The following is a 19,502-nucleotide window of genomic DNA, read 5'->3' on the forward strand; positions in this document are numbered from 1 at the left end:
AGAAAAAAATTAGCATGCGACAAAACGCCCACTTTAGTTTTCCTGAAAGAGGCGTTTCTTCACTGACAGCGCTGACATAACGTTAACGAACAAGATCAGCTGGACACGTTACTTGGGTTTTGTTGCAAATCTCCGTTTCAAAGTAGAACTGACCGAGAGTTTTTTCTAGAGGTCGATATGTCCGATGCTGTAAGAAATGTGGCGATATTTGGCTGCACGGGAATGACGGGGTTAGCGACCTTACCTATCGCAGTGGCCTCAGGTAAACTCTTACACAATGTCTTAGGGGAATGAGATGTTTTTTTAACGTTTTCTTACTGTAACTTCATAAACTCTTTCACTTTGATATAGGCTACGAGAATTGAATGTTTTAAATGTATTGAAGTTGGTTTTGTGTTCGCACATTCGTTCATTGACAACACGTGACACGGTCCCTATATTGTTTATTAATCTACTTTGAATATTCGCTCTGAAATAGTATGTAAATATGACTTAAAATAACATTAGCTTTATTTAATTGACTGTGAATGATGTTGTAACGTTTCTTTGATTGTCATTGGCTTCTAATATGATTTTCTCTATTTATTATTTTCCCTATTATATTATTAAGGAGAAAGTACGAATGTGGGAAATCAGCTTTACCTCAATTTCAAATTTAATTAATCCAGGTTTAACATAGCCTTAATTAGTAGCTTAATAATACTAAAGTAACTAACAGTACTAGACGATGCTAATATGATTTGCCTATATAAAATTAGTAAAAAATAATTCTCTGAAATTATACTATTATTGAGAAAGTTCGAATGAGAATCAACTTTAATATCTAAATCAACTTTTCCTCATCTTCAAAATTAATTAACCCAGATTTAACATAGTCTTAATCAGTAGTTTAATAATTCTAATGAATTTACAGTATATATTAGCGTTTTTTTAACCATACTATAGTGAAGTGTATCATACTGTATAGTATTTACAACCCTTTGTTATTGAATGTAGCATACAGTACTACGGTAGTATATTGAGATATAGTTAGTTTTATATTCACACATTCAGACTTTTTCCTTAATAAAATAATTTCACAAAAATATTCTTGCCTCAAGTAAACTCTTACACAATGTCTTTATGGATTGAGGTGTTTTTATTCTTTTTTTGCTTAACCAGTTAATGCAGTGTGTCACTTTGATACCTGAGAATTGATTATTTTTAATTTATTGAAGTTTGTTTTGTATTCGCACATTCATTCAGTGACAATATGTGAGGTCCCTATATGGTTTATCAATCTACTTTGAATATTCGGTCTGAAATCGCATATAAATATGACTCAAAACAACATAAGCACTATTCAATTGACTGTGAACAATGTTGTACTTTGATAGTTATTTAGTGCTAATATCATTTTTGTATTTAGAGTTTGCAAAGAATACTTATCTGAAATTATATTATTATATTATTACTATTAATAAGGGAAAGAGCGAATGTGAATCAACTTTAATGTGTAAATCAATTTTATCTCAATTTCAAAATTAATTAACCCTGGTTTATTGTAGTCTTACTCAGTAGCTTAATAATTCTAAAGTAATTTACAGTATATACTAGCATTTTTTTAACCATACTAAAGTGAAGTGCAGGGGCGGATTTAGTGATTTGGGGGCCCTAAGCAATTTCAGCCATGGGGACCAACAGTCCTAAAATGCACCCTTTAGCTGTTTTTTTATATAACTCAAACTTCTTTTCTACGTTTAATCTTAATGCAGTCTCAACTAAAAAAAGTAAATGTATTTTTTTTTTTATAAATTTGACTTCTGGACTCCTCTGTGATTGGGGTTGGTGGACAAATTTGTGCATTTTATTTTATTATTACATAACATTACATTTATTATAATAATATAATATTTTATTTTATATTAAATAATATTTAATTATGTTACAGTTTTATTTGTTTGACACTCATTATACAAAATATGATTGAAAACGATGTTTTATGGGTATAATTTATACTCCTAGATATTTATTGGTGGCTATAAGCGTCCGCTTACCTCGCTTATTAATTAAATCCACACTTGGTGAAGTCTATCATATTGTATAGTATTTACGGCTCTTTGTTAATAAATGTAGCATACTTCTATAATATTAACTATAGTGAACTGATCAATTATATTTAGTACCATTATATACTTTAGTTTTTACTACAGTACATGTTGGTGTATTGTAATGTATAAAACTTTTTAAATGTGTTTTACCACTGCATCTATAGAATTAACTCAAAAGATTAATTCAAGTACTTTTCTAGAGTATCATGGTTCAAAAACACTATAGTATTTCCTATAAATTACTGTAGTATTCGTTTCATATGGGAGCAGATGCTAAATTTGCACTGTCTTGTTTGTGATTTATGTTTTAAATTTGTTGTTCCTGTCTTGTGCAGATCACGAGACGTTTGAGAAACATCTTAGTCATGTTGTAACTATAATCTGCTGAGTCATAAGAGCGTGCTTTCTGAAGATAAGCATACACATTCTTGCCTGTTTTTATCTATAACCTGCAGATCTCTTGTTTGGTTTGCCTCTGTATTAGTTGAATCATTGTCTATTTGTTTTTGTTAAGTAACTGCAGCTATATGAAAATGCAATGTGTATGTTATTTTGTGCTTGATTATCGTGTGTGTTGTGATCCGGTGCAAACAGCTAGTTTCTCGCTTGAGCTTTAATTTTGAGCTGTTTTTCACTTTGATTTGTGTTTTTCTGCTCCAGGATACAATGTGACGGTGCTGGTGAGAGACCCTGCAAGGCTTCCTCCAGATCATAAGGCCTCCAGAGTGGTTGTGGGAGACGTTCTGAACAAAAATGATGTAAAGAAGACCCTGGAGGGTCAGGATGCAGTCATCATCATTCTGGGGACAAGAAATGATCTCAGTGAGTTCACCTTTAGAGGCGATATGATGCTATTTTAATAGGTCAGTATCGCCAACATGATTTCACCAAGTAGGACAGGTTCCTGGATTAACATCATCCAACATTAGCATAGGTCCTGGAACAAAATTCCAATTAGCCGATCAGATGGTCGATCAGGTGTATGTTTAGAGTTTAGGTTAAGTTTAGGCTTACGGTTAGGTTTATGCTCTTCTACATGACTGTTATCGAACTATTATTCTCCTCTAATTTTGGGAATAATTTACAGTTATGGTTGGGTTTAGGGCTAGGGAATAGGTATGGATAACATTTTCAAACAAAAGTTATGTTTCAGGGCCAACATAGATGTTAATCCAGGATCGCATTGTACTTAGCAAATCATGATTCAGTATTTATGAGTATAAGTCAGTATGTCAGATGCACCCTTGTATCGGCCACCGATATTTATCCGCCAGTATATTTTTAAAGCTATCAGCATAATAATATGAGTAATTTGAATAATTTAACCTTTTTTTCAGAGCAAAATTATTAAATACTTGCAAAAAACTAAACATAATCTGTACAAAATGTCAGATGTGTGTAGGAAGGCAACTGTGTGCCCCATGCTCAAGCTCCGACACAAAGCCATTGGTTAGATTTGGTTAAAATGTCATGAACAATAAAAGACGCCAAGTGCACTTTAGTTAGTCTGTATTTTTCTGGTGCAACAAAATTTATAATCAACAGAAAGCAACAGCAGCACTCACTTTATTTGTTAAGTTAATTTGATGACAAGGGGTGGCACGGTGGCTCAGTGGTTAGCACTGTTGCCTCACAGCAAGAAGGTCACTGGTTCAAGTCCCGGCTGGGCCAATTGCCATTTCTGTGTGGAGTTCGCATGTTTTCCTCATGTTGGCATGGGTTTCCTCCGGGTGCTCCGGTTTCCCCCAGAGTCCCAACACATGCACTATAGGGGAATTGGATGCCATAGTGTATGAGTGTGTGTGTGAATGCCAGAGTGTATGGTTGTTTACTAGTACTGGGTTGCAGCCGGAAGGGCATCTGCTGCATAAAAAAATATGCCAGAACAGTTGGCGGTTCATTCCTCTGTGGTGACCGCTGATAAATAAGGGACTAAGCTGAAGGAATATGAATGAATGAATGGATTTGATGACAAGATAGATAGATAGATGTCAAAGGCTCCTTATTCGCAAAAGCTCAGAGTTCTCTGATTGGCCAGTTGACCCTGTGTTATAAATCCAATGGTGTGAGTTTAAAGCAGGGGTGACCAGCCCTGTTCCTGGAGCTCTACCTTCCTGCAAATTTCAGTTGCAACCCACATCCAACACACCTGTCTGTAATTATCAAGTGCTGTTTAGGTCCTAATTAATTGGTTCAGGTGTGTTTGATCAAGGTTGCAGGAAGGTAGATCTCCAGGAACAGGGTTGAGCACCCCTGGTTTAAAGGGACAGTTCACCCAAACATTTACATTTCCCTCATTCACTCACCCTTAATTGGTTCTAAACTTTCATGATTTTTTTCTTCTGTTGAACACAAAACAAGATGTTCTGGAAAATGTTGATTAAAAAAACAGCATTGACATCCATATACAGTAATATTAAAATACTATGGAAGTTAATGGCTGTTTTTTCCATCATTCTTCAGTATATCTTCCTTTGTGTTCAACAGGAGAAAGACGCCAAAACTGGTATGGAACAAGTGCAGGATGAAGGATTTGGACGCAAACAGAGAAGAGCTGTTTATAAAACACACAGCGCCATCTGCTGTTCAAAACTAAGCTCAGAATCACTTTAAGAGAGAATAGTGATGCATTTTGAAAATCTCAGAATCAATGCATTGATTTATTGTGTCATTTTGCACCACAGCTCGACTTGAGCTTATTGATACTGATCATTTGATCCAAAGGTTGTTTCTTTTTCAGTGGACTAAGTGCACATAATTGATTTGTCCTCTGATTTTTTTTGCTTGCTGGTCCCACAACGATGATGTCTGAGGGAACAAGGAACATCGTGGAGGTCATGAAAGCCCGTGGAATCCGCAAAGTTGTTGGATGCATGTCAGGTGTGTGTAGCCATGCAGAATTTCTGTTTCATTAGTAAGCATGTAGCACAGTATATATTCTGCATAAACTTATTTTTAAGTTGTACCAGTGTTTCGCTCAGCAGTCCGAACTATTCGACGTAGTCTTTGGAGATCGTATTTAGTTTTAGTCATCTGCACAACAATAACTGTCTGGTTTAGCTCAGCTACTAAATACGATCTCCAAAGACTACGTCGAATAGTTCGGACTGCTGAGCGAATCACTGGTACAACCCTTCCTACTCCCCAAGAACTGTACTTATCCAGAGCGAGCAAAAGGCCTGCCAAAATCACTCTGGACCCCTCACACCCAGCACACTGCCTCTTTGAACTTTTACCTTCTGGTCGACGATACAGAGCACTGCGCACCAGAACAGCCCGACACAGAAACAGTTTCTTCCCTCAGGAAATCCATCTCATGAACACTTGATGATAATTATTGTGGAGCCAACATCACTATTTGCCATACACATTTATACACATATACACTTATTTAACAACACACTTTACATGCCAATTTGCACATAACAGCTGCACATATAACGTTGTATATAGTAATAAACATGCACATACACTTGTGTGTATTTCCAGCCATGCAGAATTTCATTAGTAAGCATGTGTGTATTGATATGCCAGCAATTCCAGCATTATGGATGTGACATTTGAGTAAAAGATCTAAATATAATTTCACAGAGAAAGTTTATGTTAACATTATATTGAAATATGTTTATATTTTCTAAAACAACTAAGCACAGAGTTATGGGATCAGAAAAATATTAATCTGTAAACACTTTTTAGATTTTAAATGAGGAAAATAAACATGCGTTATGGATGTGACCAAAAAGTATGTGAGTTTACAGTATACAACATACTTTGTAGAAATTCTTTGAATTAAACTGCACAACCCAAAAGAAACGGTGCTAATCAAAAGGATTAGTTGTGTCTCTATGAAACAAAAAGCATTTAATTTATTTTATTTCACAATTCAGCATTTATGAGGAAAAAGCTTGGTTATGGATGTGACAGATGTGAAATTGGCACTTGTGGGACTTTGGTACATCAAATATTATTGTTTTGAAACATTGACAGAGACATTTTTGTAATGTAAAATACTTGCTTACACAAAAAAAACGTATAAACGGTTTCACTGTTTTGGTGAAAACTGAATTTTTTCATGGCAGGGTTGACATTTGCATGGAACTGCTCTTTTGAAGAACTTGCTCCATCTGTCTCTTAATTTTCACAGCATTCCTCCTGTGGGATCGATCCAAAGTTCCTCCTCGCCTGGTGCCGGTCACTGAAGATCATGACCGAATGTACACTGTCCTGAAGGAGTGTGGATTGGACTATATAGCTGCCATGCCTCCACATATTGCTGGTAATGAGCACTATATGCCTACATTCCTACAATCTGAATTTTATTTGCTAATGTTTACTCTAATTGGGTTATTTTGGTAACACACGTTAAAGTATCAATTCTCCCTATTAACTAGTGGCTTATTACCTGCCTATTAATAAGATATCGGCTGTTTATTAGCGCAGTATATATTCTGCATAAACTTATTTTTAAGTTGTACCAGTGATTCGCTCAGCAGTCCGAACTATTCGAAGTAGTCTTTGGAGATCGTATTTAGTAGCTGAGCTAAACCAGTCATCTGCACATCAATAACTGTCTGGTTTAGCTCAGCTACTAAATACGATCTCCAAAGACTACGTTGAATAGTTCGGACTGCTGAGCGAATCACTGGTACAACCCTTCCTACTCCCCAAGAACTGTACTTATCCAGAGCGAGCAGAAGGGCTGCCAAAATCACTCTGGACCCCTCACACCCAGCACACTGCCTCTTTGAACTTTTACCTTCTGGTCGACGCTACAGAGCACTGCGCACCAGAACAGCCCGACACAGAAACAGTTTCTTCCCTCAGGCAATCCATCTCATGAACACTTGATGATAATAATTGTGGAACCAACATCACTACTTGCCATACACTTTTATACACATATACACTTATTTAACAACACACTTTACATGCCAATTTGCACATAACAGCTGCACGTATAACGTTGTATATAGTAATATACCTGTACTAACACTTTTCAGTTTGTAAATTTGCATTCACTACTTACTTCTATTTTTTAAAATATATTTATTATCTGTTTTTGTCCTGTCTCTGTTATCTTGTTGCACTGTAGAAGCTCTGTCACCAAAACAAATTCCTCGTATGTGTGAACATACCTGGCAATAAAGCTGATTCTGATAAAGCTCTTTCTGATTAATCCTGAATTACCTTAATAACAATAAATAAACAGCCAGTTAAGAGTTTATTGAGCTAAGGGCAAGAATTACAGCGAGGAAAATAAGTATTGAATACGTCACTATTTTTCTCAGAAGACACAAATCTAAAGGTTTCGTTAGCTATAAATTTGCACCAGATGTTGGCAACAACCAAAGAAATCCATATATGCAGAAAACAAATCTAATTAGTTTACAAATGAAGTTATGTGTAATAAAATGAAATGACACAGAGAAAAAGTATTGAACACATGAAGAAAGGGTGGTTTAGAAAAGAAGTGAAAGCCCAGAAAGCAACTGAAATCTCTCAGTAGTTCTTCAGCAACCCTCTGCCCTTCTGTGTAAATGAATATCAGCAGGTTCAGTCCAACATCTACATTAGCAATGATGAAGATATAACCAGGGTGGACATTTCAGCAAGACAATGATCCAAAACACAGCCAAGGAAACTCTCAGATGCTTTCAGAGAAAGAAAATCAAGCTGTAGAATGGCCCAGCCAATCACCTGACTCGAATCCAATAGAAAAATACAAAATAAAGATCAGATTTGATAGACGAGACCCACAGAACCATCAAGATTTTTTTCACTCTGTTGAAGTCTGTGAGAAACTCACACTTGAGCAATGCATGTGACTTTATTCTCCATATGAGAGGCGTCTTTAAGCTGCCAGCACCAAAAAAGCCTTTTATATAAAGTATTGAATTCGCTTCAGTAGTTCAGCAATTTCTCCTTGTGTCATTCCATTCTTATTACACACAACTCATTTCTCAGATTATTTGTTTTATTTTTATACTTGTATTGTTTGGGTTTTTACCAAAATCTGGTTCAATTCCATGTCAACAGCTCCTTTAGAAATATTATTCACTGGAAAAAACATGACCTGTTCAATACCTATTTCCCCACAAGCTTGAATCGTGTTAATCAATAAGGACTGTTTGTAAGAAAATCATTGTTGTCTTTTCAGGTGACAAGCCTTTGACGGAGAAATACATTGTGACTGAGAACATGTTAAAAGGAAGGGTGATCTCCAAATATGATCTGGGCCATTTCTTTGTCAAGTGCCTGTCCACTTCTGAATGGGATGGAAAGACAGTTGGCATTTGTGGAGAGTATAGTTAATTTACTCAGGGTTTTCTTTAAATATGTTGTCAATAAAGGTGCCCTTAGTTTTTTTTCTGCACTGCCCAAAATGACTGCATACAATACAGAAGCAAAAATAACAGGTTGGCGCTGATGTTATTGTAGAGGTACATTATTCCGTCTGCCATAATTAATTCCTAAAAGTTAATGATGAACTGAAACAACTGAATAACAGAGTAACTATTTGATTGCACCTTTTAGTTTATATTTTCATATATGCATATGCTAGTTAGCGATAAATGTGCCTATTTGATCAATGTTAAGAGCTTAATTTAAATGTTATTTTATACTTGCTGAAATAATGTTGGATCAAATGAATTTTGCCTTAAAACAATCAATGAAAATCTATTTCAATTGCCTGACTTTAACCTTCTGGTTTTAAATAAATATGTTAGTTTACAGAATTCCTCTTTTGTTGTTGTTTATGTTTGTTAAAATGTTGTATAAAATGTATTTTATAGAAGGTTTAAAGGGATAGTTCTACCAAAAATGAAACTTCTGCCATCATTTACTCACACTTGTTCAAAACCTGTTTGAGTTTCTTCTGTTGAACATAAAAGTAGATGTTTTGAAAAATACTGGTTGATTGGACCCATCCGTTTGTTAAGTGTTACATCACACAAAGTGACTTCCAGGTCCAATCACTGTATTAAACTGTATGTGGAGACTCAACAAATGATAATAATAAACGTTTACAAAGCGATGTAATACTTTCGAAAATCACGATTGCATGATATATATATATATATATATATATATATATATATATATATATATATATATATATATATATATATATATATATATATATATATATATATATATCCATGCCTAATATCTAATAGCCAGAAAGTGATTATTTTTTATGAATTGTTAAAATATTGATGTCTGTGATGCAGTAAGTCCAGAGACTGTTGTGTACACCATGATGTATAAAATTCCGTTTAATGTGTGATATGACTAAAACGTGGTCATAACGAATATTTTGTCAATTCAAATGAGTAGCGGCTTGGACCCGGAAACAGTATTTCATACATCACGACTTAACAAGCGGATTAACATCCATAGTATATATTTTTTTCCTACTATGGAGGTCGATTGGTCCCAGCAACCAGCATGATTCAAATCTTCTTGTTTAGTCAACAGGAAAAGAAACTCACGGGGAGAATAAATGAAGAGGTAATTTTCATTTTTGGGTAAACTACCCCTTTTAGGGTGTTCGAAAGCTGCACAACTACAGTTTTTTATATTGTCAAACTTGTACAGGACCAGGGAAATATGACAGTTATATCTCTTATTGTACATGTAACATACAGACGAAAAGAGTAACAGTAACAAGAAAAAAATAACCCAAAAAAATGTGGGTTTGCATGAATGGGTTTACATGGATTAAAGCTATTACATAACAGAAAAAAATAAATCAAATCGACAAGGGTTTATCTGCCCTTAAAAAGGTTGCCATAATTTAACAAAAATATACCGCTTTTTTGTTTTTAGTAAGTTTAAGAGGAAACAAGTGTCGAATTCAGCAAGAAAAATGGGAAAAAAACAAAGGAGGTTTAAGCCATTTCTGCTTATGAATATAAATAAATTAACAATGTATTCACAAGATAAACATTTAGGATTTCCATTAAACATCTCTGAGGACAAAAGTATGTCAAATTTGTTAACCTAAAAACATCAGAACTCAACCCTTTTTTATTTTGCCACATTCGAAAAACAAATGGGGAGCTGTTTCTTCGACAAGTCCACAAAATTAACAAGACGCATGAACCTCAGCATATTTAGATTAGGATAAACTGAACGGGTAAATTTTGTACAAATTTTAGAATGAATCTTCTTAAACTTTTTAGGCATACACAATTTACTTGGCAAAAGCCAGGCCTTTATTCAGCTTACGTTTGATTTAAAGGACTGCACAACTACAATACCCAGCATTCCTGTTCGCGCGTGACGTCAGAACCGATTGAATCACTGGCGGGACGAGAAATTTCTGCAAACGATTCCAGTCGACCGACACTTCAGCAGCGTTTTATGATTATGACAAAATAAGTTTATAGGAGTTGCAGCGAATTTGGAGTTAGTGTGCGTGATTTACAGGTGAGTGAGCAATGTCTTCGATACAGTAAGAGTGGGTAACTTGCTCAATATGCTAACGTGAAGCTACAGCACTGTTTTCTGCTTAAACAGATTTCTAAAAACTTGATTTTTTTGTCGATTTGTTTGTGACTTTTGCAGTCGATCGCTGGTCTGGAAGGCAGATATGCTGAAAATACCTAAGCTTTCATCTAATCACTAACATTAATATGAAATTCTGTTTTAAAAAGGATTTTCGAGTTACATACAAGCTAATTATAACTTAGACAAAACTTTATTCATCTTAATTAAACGGTAAATTGTGTCCTACACATCTAGAGTTTGCAAAACAATGTCAAATTCTCTGTCTTATTAATAGCTAATATATTCGGTAATTTAGTTATATTAAACATTATGGAACATAACCCTCCACTCTTTGACTAAAGATGGAGAATGCACAATCCAGTATGCTTCATAATAACTTCATAAATAATACTACACAAAAAAACAGCAATAAGGAAAGACACATACATTAAAAAGTTAAAACCTACTAAAATGTAAGGTTATAAAGCCTTATTGCCTCAGAAACAAAGGCGAATTTATATATTAGAAGAGCATTTAATGCTTCTGAACATTCTTCCAGAGGGCAACAGTAACTTACAAAAAAGGCTTCAGAGGATGGGAATCATCTCCTATCACACTTTGAATTGTCCTCATCATTCACAGTTCATGTAACTCTGCTAGACTCTGCAGAGGCAAACCAATGTTCTCTATGAACTAATGTCAATGTTTTATAGTATTTTTGTGTATTTGTTGCATTGTTAAGGTTAAATATATATATATATATATATACATGTATATCACAGATGTTACGTCTTATAATAGCTGTACTTAATGTGATTTCATGTATTAAATGTACATTTAAATAAAAACCTGAATGAACCCGAAAATAAATGAAAGACATTTATCAAATTATAATTTTGAGACCAGGCATGATCAGACGGTCTATACCAGATGTCGAATTGGACATTCTAGGTTGACACATTCATATTTATTAAATAACAAAGAATCACCTAAATGTAATATCTGCCAGACTGCTCCTGCCATCAAACATATTTTGTTGAAATGTAGAAGTTTAAATTCCATTAGACAAAATTTTTATAAGGAGAGTACTTTGATGGACATTTTTAAAATGTACCACCAGGAAGAGTTTTACATTTTTTTAATCAAAAATAGAACTGAAAAATCATATTTAACTTGGAATAATTTTTTTTTGTGAATTTCATCTATTTATATTTGATATATTTGTCTAAGAAACTTTTTTAGTATAATACGAATTTGTTTTTATTATGTAATATTTTAATGTATATCCATTTGGCCACAAAATAGCCATAAGTTGCTGATGTGGCAATAAATATGTAATAAATAAACAAAACCTGAATGATAATGACTGAAATATTACAGCTTAGATTCACTGTTGTAAGCAATGAGGACACGTGACCCATCTACATTATGGAAAATGTACAAATTTCTGTCATAATTATAAATTAACATAAGTAAAAGAATAAATACCTTTTTTTTGTCATCAGTTATTCAGCTAAATTGTCCATGTAGATTAGAATCGTTTATTTGGAATTAATGATATCAAATGTACACATGCTGCCTTCCTACAGCTTGAGGTAAAGTTGGTTTTATTTTTGCACATTCAGGCGATTTAATAATATAATTTCATTAAAGTATTATTTGCCAATTCTCAGTATGAAAATCATTAGCAGCCAATGCACAACATTATTCACAATCAATTAAAGGGTCATGAAACACATGAGATGTTGACATGTGTGTGGCACGTTGCTAAAAAGACTAATAAGACACACATATTTCATATATCAAGTGAAAATTGGATATTTTTGCATTGTTTAGAGCAAATTCTTGGTAATGTTTGTTTGAAGTGATGTGATTTCAGACCAAATATTCAAAGTAGCATAGTGAACAAGTTGTCACTGTATTAATGTATATATATATATATATATATATATATATATATATATATATATATATATATATATATATATATATATAATGATCTTTACTTCAATTTCCAATAGTAGGGTAAAACAGCGTCTTAGAATAATTCTACTTCAATCAAAAATCTTATTGTGCTAATTATTTCAGTTTATTTCCCTTTTTACACGTTTGCTGATGCATCAATTTCTTTCTCATGCTGAACTTGTACAGATGAAGTCTGCATTATTAGCCCTCCTGAATTATTAGCCCCCCAGTATATATTTTCCCCAATTTCTGTTTAACAGAGAGATTTTTTTTCAACACATTTCTAAACATAATAGTTTTAATAACTCATAACTGATTTCTTTTATCTTTGACATGATGACAATACGTAATATTTTACTAGATATTTTTCTAGATACTAGTATTCAGCTTAAAGTGACATTTAAAGGTTAGGAAAGTTGTGGTTATTAGGCGAATTTTTGTATAACGATAGTGTATTCCAGGGGTGCCGCTGGTCGGTACGGGCCCTATATGGGGGGGGGTGTGGAGGTGTTTGTTGTGGATGTCAAATTGAAGACCAGGGGTGGAATGAGATTGGGGGGCCTCTAATAGTAACTTTGGAGGGCCCTTACAATCGTCCTAACTACCTACTGCGTCTGAAATCGCCTACTAAGTAGGTACTGCATTTGAATTAAAATTTACTACTCGACCTTTAGTAAAGTGCGTTCTATACAGTGTACTGATTTTAGTGTACTTTATAATATAGAAGTATGTGATTTCAGATGCAGCCATTGTGTTCAAAGTGGGAACAAGTTCTTGTTTTTTTACCCAGACATTTAAAAAGAATATATTTTAGAGCAGTAATCACAAAACTGTGAAACGGTGATATTTTTATCTTGTTAGAATCTTATACCGGTCCATGCCTAGTTCTGTAGAAACAAAAAATATTGCTTTAGGTGGTCAATTATATTGTATGGAAGCCTGTTCCCGCCACTGAATAAAAAAAAAAAATTAAGTCAGAATTCTGAGTTATAAAGTCAGAATTGCAAGTTATAAAGTCAGAATTGCGAGTTATTAAGTCAGAATTGCACTGTTTATTGCTTTATAATTGCTATTTAGACCAAATGGTAATAATTAAAAAAAACAAATCCATACGAATAAATAGACAGCCTAGATCAACTATATATTTCCTTTTTGAAAGCATGATAAACATTAAATGTCAGATATAGGCTTTATGTTGTGATTATGAGCTAATGTGCATGCGTCTTTAAAACTCCATTTATGGCCAGTCGGCATAACAGGAAACTCATTTTTAACTCGGAATTCTGACTTAATAACTCGCAATTCTGACATAATAACTCAGAATTTTGACTTTATAACTCGCAATTCTGACTTTATAACTCGCTTATAAAACTTCACTTGGTCTTTTTTTCACTTAATTTTTATTTTTTTGTACTTTTTTTTTTTTATTCAGTGGCAGGAACGGGCTGACTTTATAACTCGCAATTCTGACTTTATAACTCGCAATTCTGACTTTATAACTCGGAATTCTGACTTAATTTTTTTTTTTTTTTTCACTTTTTTTTTTTATTCAGTGGCGGGAACAGGCTGACTTTATAACTCGGAATTCTGACTTAATTATTTTTTTTTCCCCACTTTTTTTTTTTTTCAGTGGCGGGAACGGGCTTCCATAATATTGACCTTAAAATGGTTTAAACAAAAATGTATTTTAGCCAAAATAAAAGAAATAAGTCTTTTTCTCTAGAAGAAAAAATATCGTCAGAAATACTGTTAAAATTTCTTTGCTCCTTTAAGTATCACTTGAGAAATATTTGAAAAGGAATAAATATTTCACATTTTGACTTCAACTGTATATAGTGGCTAAGTTGCTTTATAGTTGCTTTACATCATTAAACATTTTCTATTTGTATTGATGGAAACTTTGTTGTGTTGCAGAGTGGAAATGGTGGCCAGGGGTCAGAAGCGTAAGCTCCGCAGAGAGGACGAGAGAGGAGGCTCGGCTTGGGAAAGTCAGCTGCAGTCTGTGCTGGACATTTCCATGGACAAATACCAGCGGGACCAGGCTCTGGTGGAGCCCAGCTTACTACGGTCAGTTCTGATCAACAACACCCTGCGGCAGGTTCAGTCTGAAGTCCGCGCACAGGTAGACTCACTCTCCCCTCTAAACCAATCACAGCCCAAGCCTCAAGATTTTCCCCAAATACTCTCTCCAATTGACCGTAACGCTCCTTTGTTCTCGCTGAATGCTGAAAATGTGGAGGACGATATCACAGGCTGGACATCAGAGGAGGATTTCTCATTATCTTCAGCCATTTCTGCCATTCTCAAAGATCTGGACACCATCATCGATGGGCCGTCTCAACGTTCTCCGCTCGGATCCATTGAGAATTTACCTGGATGTTCAGGTTTGAGGGCTGAAAAATCATACTGCAGAACAGAGCCTGTGTGTGCTAGTCAAGACGTGTCTTTAGATAAACTACTTATGGACATGGACGCATCCGTGTTTGAGCCTGAAGTGAATCTCCTGCAAGGTTTTTCTGATGATTTAGTGAAGTATCTACCATCGCTGGCTAAATCTCCATCAGCTTCTTCATCTGTGGTTTCTCCAGGTCAGGCCACGTGGGAAATCCAGGAGATCGAGCATGTTATGGACTTCCTGATGCGGACGTACCCTTGAAAATGATTTTTATGATTGGTTGAGTTATTTAAATGTTTTTTACGGAGGTCTTAGACATCTAAACGTAGATGGCTTGGCTAAAGCAAGGCTAAATTTGGACAGTACTGTCAGTAAAAATTTAAGACATCTAATAGAAAGTCTAATAGACAGAAAAGCCCAAAACTAGACTAGTCAACAAATACAGATTAGACAGACTTCACATATGTAGTTGTTCATATTTTTGTATTTGCTGACTAGTCTAGTTTTGGGCTTTTATTTGATGTCTAATAGATGTTCACTGCCAGATCAAATTTAGCCTTGTTTTAACGAAGCCGTCTACAGTATGTCTAGACATCTATTAGGCTTCTTACCCAGCAAGCATTTTTTGTTTTTAAAAGAAGTCTAATAGATGTCTAATAGACATCTAAACATAGACGGCTTTGTTAAAACAAGGCTTAATTTGAGCTGTCAGTAAACATCTAATAGACATCGAATAAAAGCCCAAAACTAGACTAATCATCAAGTACAAACATAGAAAATAACTACAAATGGGAAGTCTGTCTAATCTGTATTTGCTGACTAGTCTAGTTTTGGTCTTTTTTTCGATGTCTATTAGATGTTCACTGACAGCTCAAATTTAGCCTTGTTTTAACGAAGCCATCTACAGTATGTCTAGACATCTATTAAGCTTCTTACCCAGCAAGCATTTTTTGTTTTTAAAAGAAGTCTAATGTATGTCTAATAGACATCTAAACATAGACGGCTTTGTTAAAACAAGGCTAAATTTGAGCTGTCAGTGAACATCTAATAGACATCGAATAAAAGTCCAAAACTAGACTAATCAACAAATACAAACAAATTAATCACTACAAATGGGAAGTCTGTCTAATCGGTATCTGTTGACTAGTCTAGTTTTGGTCTTTCTAAGATGTCTATTAGATGTTCACTGACAGCTCAAATTTAGCCTTGTTTTAATGAAGCCATTTATTTTTAGATGTATATTAGATATCTATCAGACTTATAAAAAAAGGGCTTCTTTTGGAAGCACAATGGGTTGTTGAGGAATAACTGGTTACCCAGCAAGCATTTTTGTTTTTAAAAGAAGTCTAATAGATGTCTTATAGATGTCTAAACGTAGATGGCTTAGATAAAACGTCAGGCTGTCAGTGAACATCTAATAGACATCGAACAAAACTACACTGAAAAAAATTCGGGGTTCCACACAATTCCTTCATGTTGTCCCAACAAAAATCGATTAAGTTAATTGTTTTTAGAAATTTAAGTTGATTGAACATAAGTCAATTAATTTATCGCACAAAAAACCTCAAGAATTATTTTGATTCAGCTCGTTATAAATAAATAGTTTGAACAAGCAGCAAAAATATTGTTTTGAGTGTAGACTAGTCATCAAATATCTAATATCTGTCTGATCTGTATTTGGTGACTAGTCTAGTTTTGGTCTTTTCTTAAATGTCTATTAGATGTTCACTAACAGCTCAGATTTAGCCTTGCTTTAATGAAGCCGTTTATGTTCAGACGTATATTAGACATCTATTAGACCTCTTTTAAAAACAAAAGGGCTTATTTTAAACGTACAATGGCTTGTTAAGGAATAACTGGTTACCCAGCAAGCATTTTTTGTTTTTAAAAGAAGTCTAATAGACGTCTAAACATAGACAGCTTTGTTAAAACAAGACTAAATTTAAGCTGTTAGTGAACATCTAATAGACATCGAAGAAAAGCCCAAATCTAGATTAGCCTACTAATGTGAAGTCTGTCTAATCTGTATTTGACGACTAGTCTAGTTTTGGTCTTTTCTTAGATGTCTATTAGATTTTCACTGACAGCCCAAATTTAGCCTCGCTTTAGCTAAGCCATCTATGTTTAGATGTCTATTAGACGTTTTGACACAAAATTGCTTGATGGGTATGATCTATAACCTCATGTCTATCGATTTGTGCAAAGTGACTGATCTTTAAACTGATAATTAATGCAAAAATGAAAGTTCTGTCATCATTTATTCATCTTCTGCTTGTTCCAAGCCTGTTTGACTTTCTTTCTTCTGTTGAACACAATTTTGATCTTATTATGCATGCCAACGGATGCTCTTTCTCAACATTCTTCAAAATATCTTGTTTTGTGTTCAACAGAAGAAATACATAAGTTACTGAGGTAAAGTTGGTGTTATATTTGCACATTTAGACATTCTCCTTATAAATAAAAAGTATTGTTTGCAAATTTTAGATAGGGAAATCATATTAGCAACCAATGACTATCAAAGTATAACATTGTTTACTGTCAAATAAACAGTGCTAATGATGTTTTGAAGTTATATTTACATGCCATTTTGGACCAAATACTCAAAGTAGCGTGGTAAACAATATTGGAAGAGCGTCACAAATTGTCACTGAACAAATGTGTGAATATGAACCAACTTTCCTTCTTGAGTTTGAGTAAATGTGACAGATTTTTTGGTGTAAACAACTATCGTCCTTTACACAAGTGTTGTGAAGCGAGTCCTTTAAAAAAATGCCGTTTCACTATATTATTCTCTAAGATATGCACTTTTCATTTATTCAGAGTCTTACATTTTATAATGCATACTTTGGTGTATCATTCGCAGGTTGCCTTAAAGAGTATCCCCTCTGGATTAGGTCATTAACATATGAGATATGTGTATGTTTTTTTACTTTAAAGGCATTATAATGTCTGGTAAATGTATAACATGAATATACTGGTGCTGTTTCAGATGTGTAGATGCCTATGCAACATATTTACTATCGTCAGTATGAAATTATAATGACTTTTTGTGATCTGTTGTATTTTTGTGTACACAAATAAAGAGGTACTTGGTGACATCAAGTGGCTATATGAGGCAGTGCTACTGTGTTTTCAGTCTAGAGCACTGATCATCAACTGGCGGCCCACAGACCGAATCCGGCCCACTGAGCCGTTCAATCCGGCCCGCGACTGAATTCCAAAACTGTGAGGATCAAAAACAGAATAGTGGTCCACATTATTGAAGCAACTAAAAATAACAACTGAGTCTCTTGTCAGAATAACCACCATTTTGACTATATTCAGGTTACACTCTGAAATGAGGACATGCTCAGATTGACTATGCAGCGTTTGGCATTTATTGTTTCAAGCAGGTTTAAAAAAAACTTTTCCTCATGCTCTTACTTAACATTAGTTTTTCAACAGCATGCTTGAAACTAGCAGACTCCTCAGGACTAAAAAAAAAAAAGGAGAAAAAACAATCTGGCACAACTTAAAATAGCATGGTAAAGAAACAGAACCGGTCACAAATAATGTTCACACATTAAAAGAAACGTTCAGTTTATAAATAAATCACACTTAAAACAAAAGGCTTTGGATGAGATGCGTACATCTTGCAAAATGTCTTAAGAGTGACTCCAGGCCGTTGAATTATTTAAAGTAATGCAGAGTCAAGTTGTTTTGCATGATAGCTGCATCACCACCTTGAGTCAATTATGGACCCTTTTCACATCTCCGGGTTTCTCAGCAGTGGAAGTCATCATAGAAAATGGGAAAGTACCACGAATAACTACTGTTTTTTAAATGTATTTTTTAAATTGAAAATAAAATGCTCCCATTTCCTCAAATAATAAAAGAAACAACAGTGTTTCACGACTGTCCACCTTTTTTTTGTGAAAACAGTTTATGACATCACGTCTTGGAAACTTACGAACAGAAATTAATAACATTCAATGCACAAGAAGTGATTTGTTATTGGCGACATTGTGGCTCGGTGGTTAGCACTGTCGCCTCACAGCAAGAAGGTCGCTGGTTTGAGTCCCGGCTGGGTCAGTTGGCATTTCTATGTGGAGTTTGCATGCTGTGTTGGCGTGGGTTTCCTCCAGGTGCTTTGGTTTCCCCACAGTCCAAACACATCCGTTATAGGTGAATTTAATAAATTAAATTGGTCGTAATGTATGTGTGTGAATGGGTGTGTATGGGTGTTTCCCAGTATTGGGTTGCAGCTGGAAGGGCATCCGCTGTGTAAAACATGTGCTGGATAAGTTGGTGGTTCATTCCACTGTGTTTTACACAGCAGATACCCTTCCAGCCGCAACCAGTCACCGGGAAACATCCATACACTCATTCACACTCATACACTATACAGATAATTTAGCTTACCCAATTCACCTATTGACCTTATTCTTCAATGGGGAAGTGCGCGCGTTTTTGCGATTGTTTTTGAACTTCCGCTTCAGTTGCCTATGGGAGAAATGACTAGGAATAATAAACGGCAGAAAACGGTCAAACTATTTACTCTACAAACAAGTGTTTGCATG

At 34.7% G+C, this 19,502-nt stretch overlaps 2 protein-coding genes across 2 annotated transcripts; both read left to right on the top strand.

Moving 5' to 3' along the window:
- The first annotated feature begins 29 nt into the window (after positions 1 to 29).
- blvrb (biliverdin reductase B) lies at positions 30 to 8,797 on the top strand. Its single transcript, XM_056477946.1, has 5 exons — positions 30 to 262; positions 2,751 to 2,910; positions 4,879 to 4,970; positions 6,235 to 6,366; positions 8,248 to 8,797. Exons 1-5 carry the CDS (start codon positions 178 to 180, stop codon positions 8,400 to 8,402), a joined length of 624 nt encoding a protein of 207 aa, XP_056333921.1. The 5' UTR covers positions 30 to 177; the 3' UTR covers positions 8,403 to 8,797.
- A 1,602-nt stretch (positions 8,798 to 10,399) lies between these two features.
- Positions 10,400 to 16,806, top strand: sertad3 (SERTA domain containing 3). Its single transcript, XM_056478349.1, has 2 exons — positions 10,400 to 10,523; positions 14,463 to 16,806. Exon 2 carries the CDS (start codon positions 14,470 to 14,472, stop codon positions 15,202 to 15,204), a length of 735 nt encoding a protein of 244 aa, XP_056334324.1. The 5' UTR covers positions 10,400 to 10,523; positions 14,463 to 14,469; the 3' UTR covers positions 15,205 to 16,806.
- The last annotated feature ends 2,696 nt before the right edge of the window (positions 16,807 to 19,502 follow it).

This window comes from Danio aesculapii, chromosome 18 (genome assembly GCF_903798145.1).
Source record: "Danio aesculapii chromosome 18, fDanAes4.1, whole genome shotgun sequence".
Taxonomy (NCBI): domain Eukaryota; kingdom Metazoa; phylum Chordata; class Actinopteri; order Cypriniformes; family Danionidae; genus Danio; species Danio aesculapii.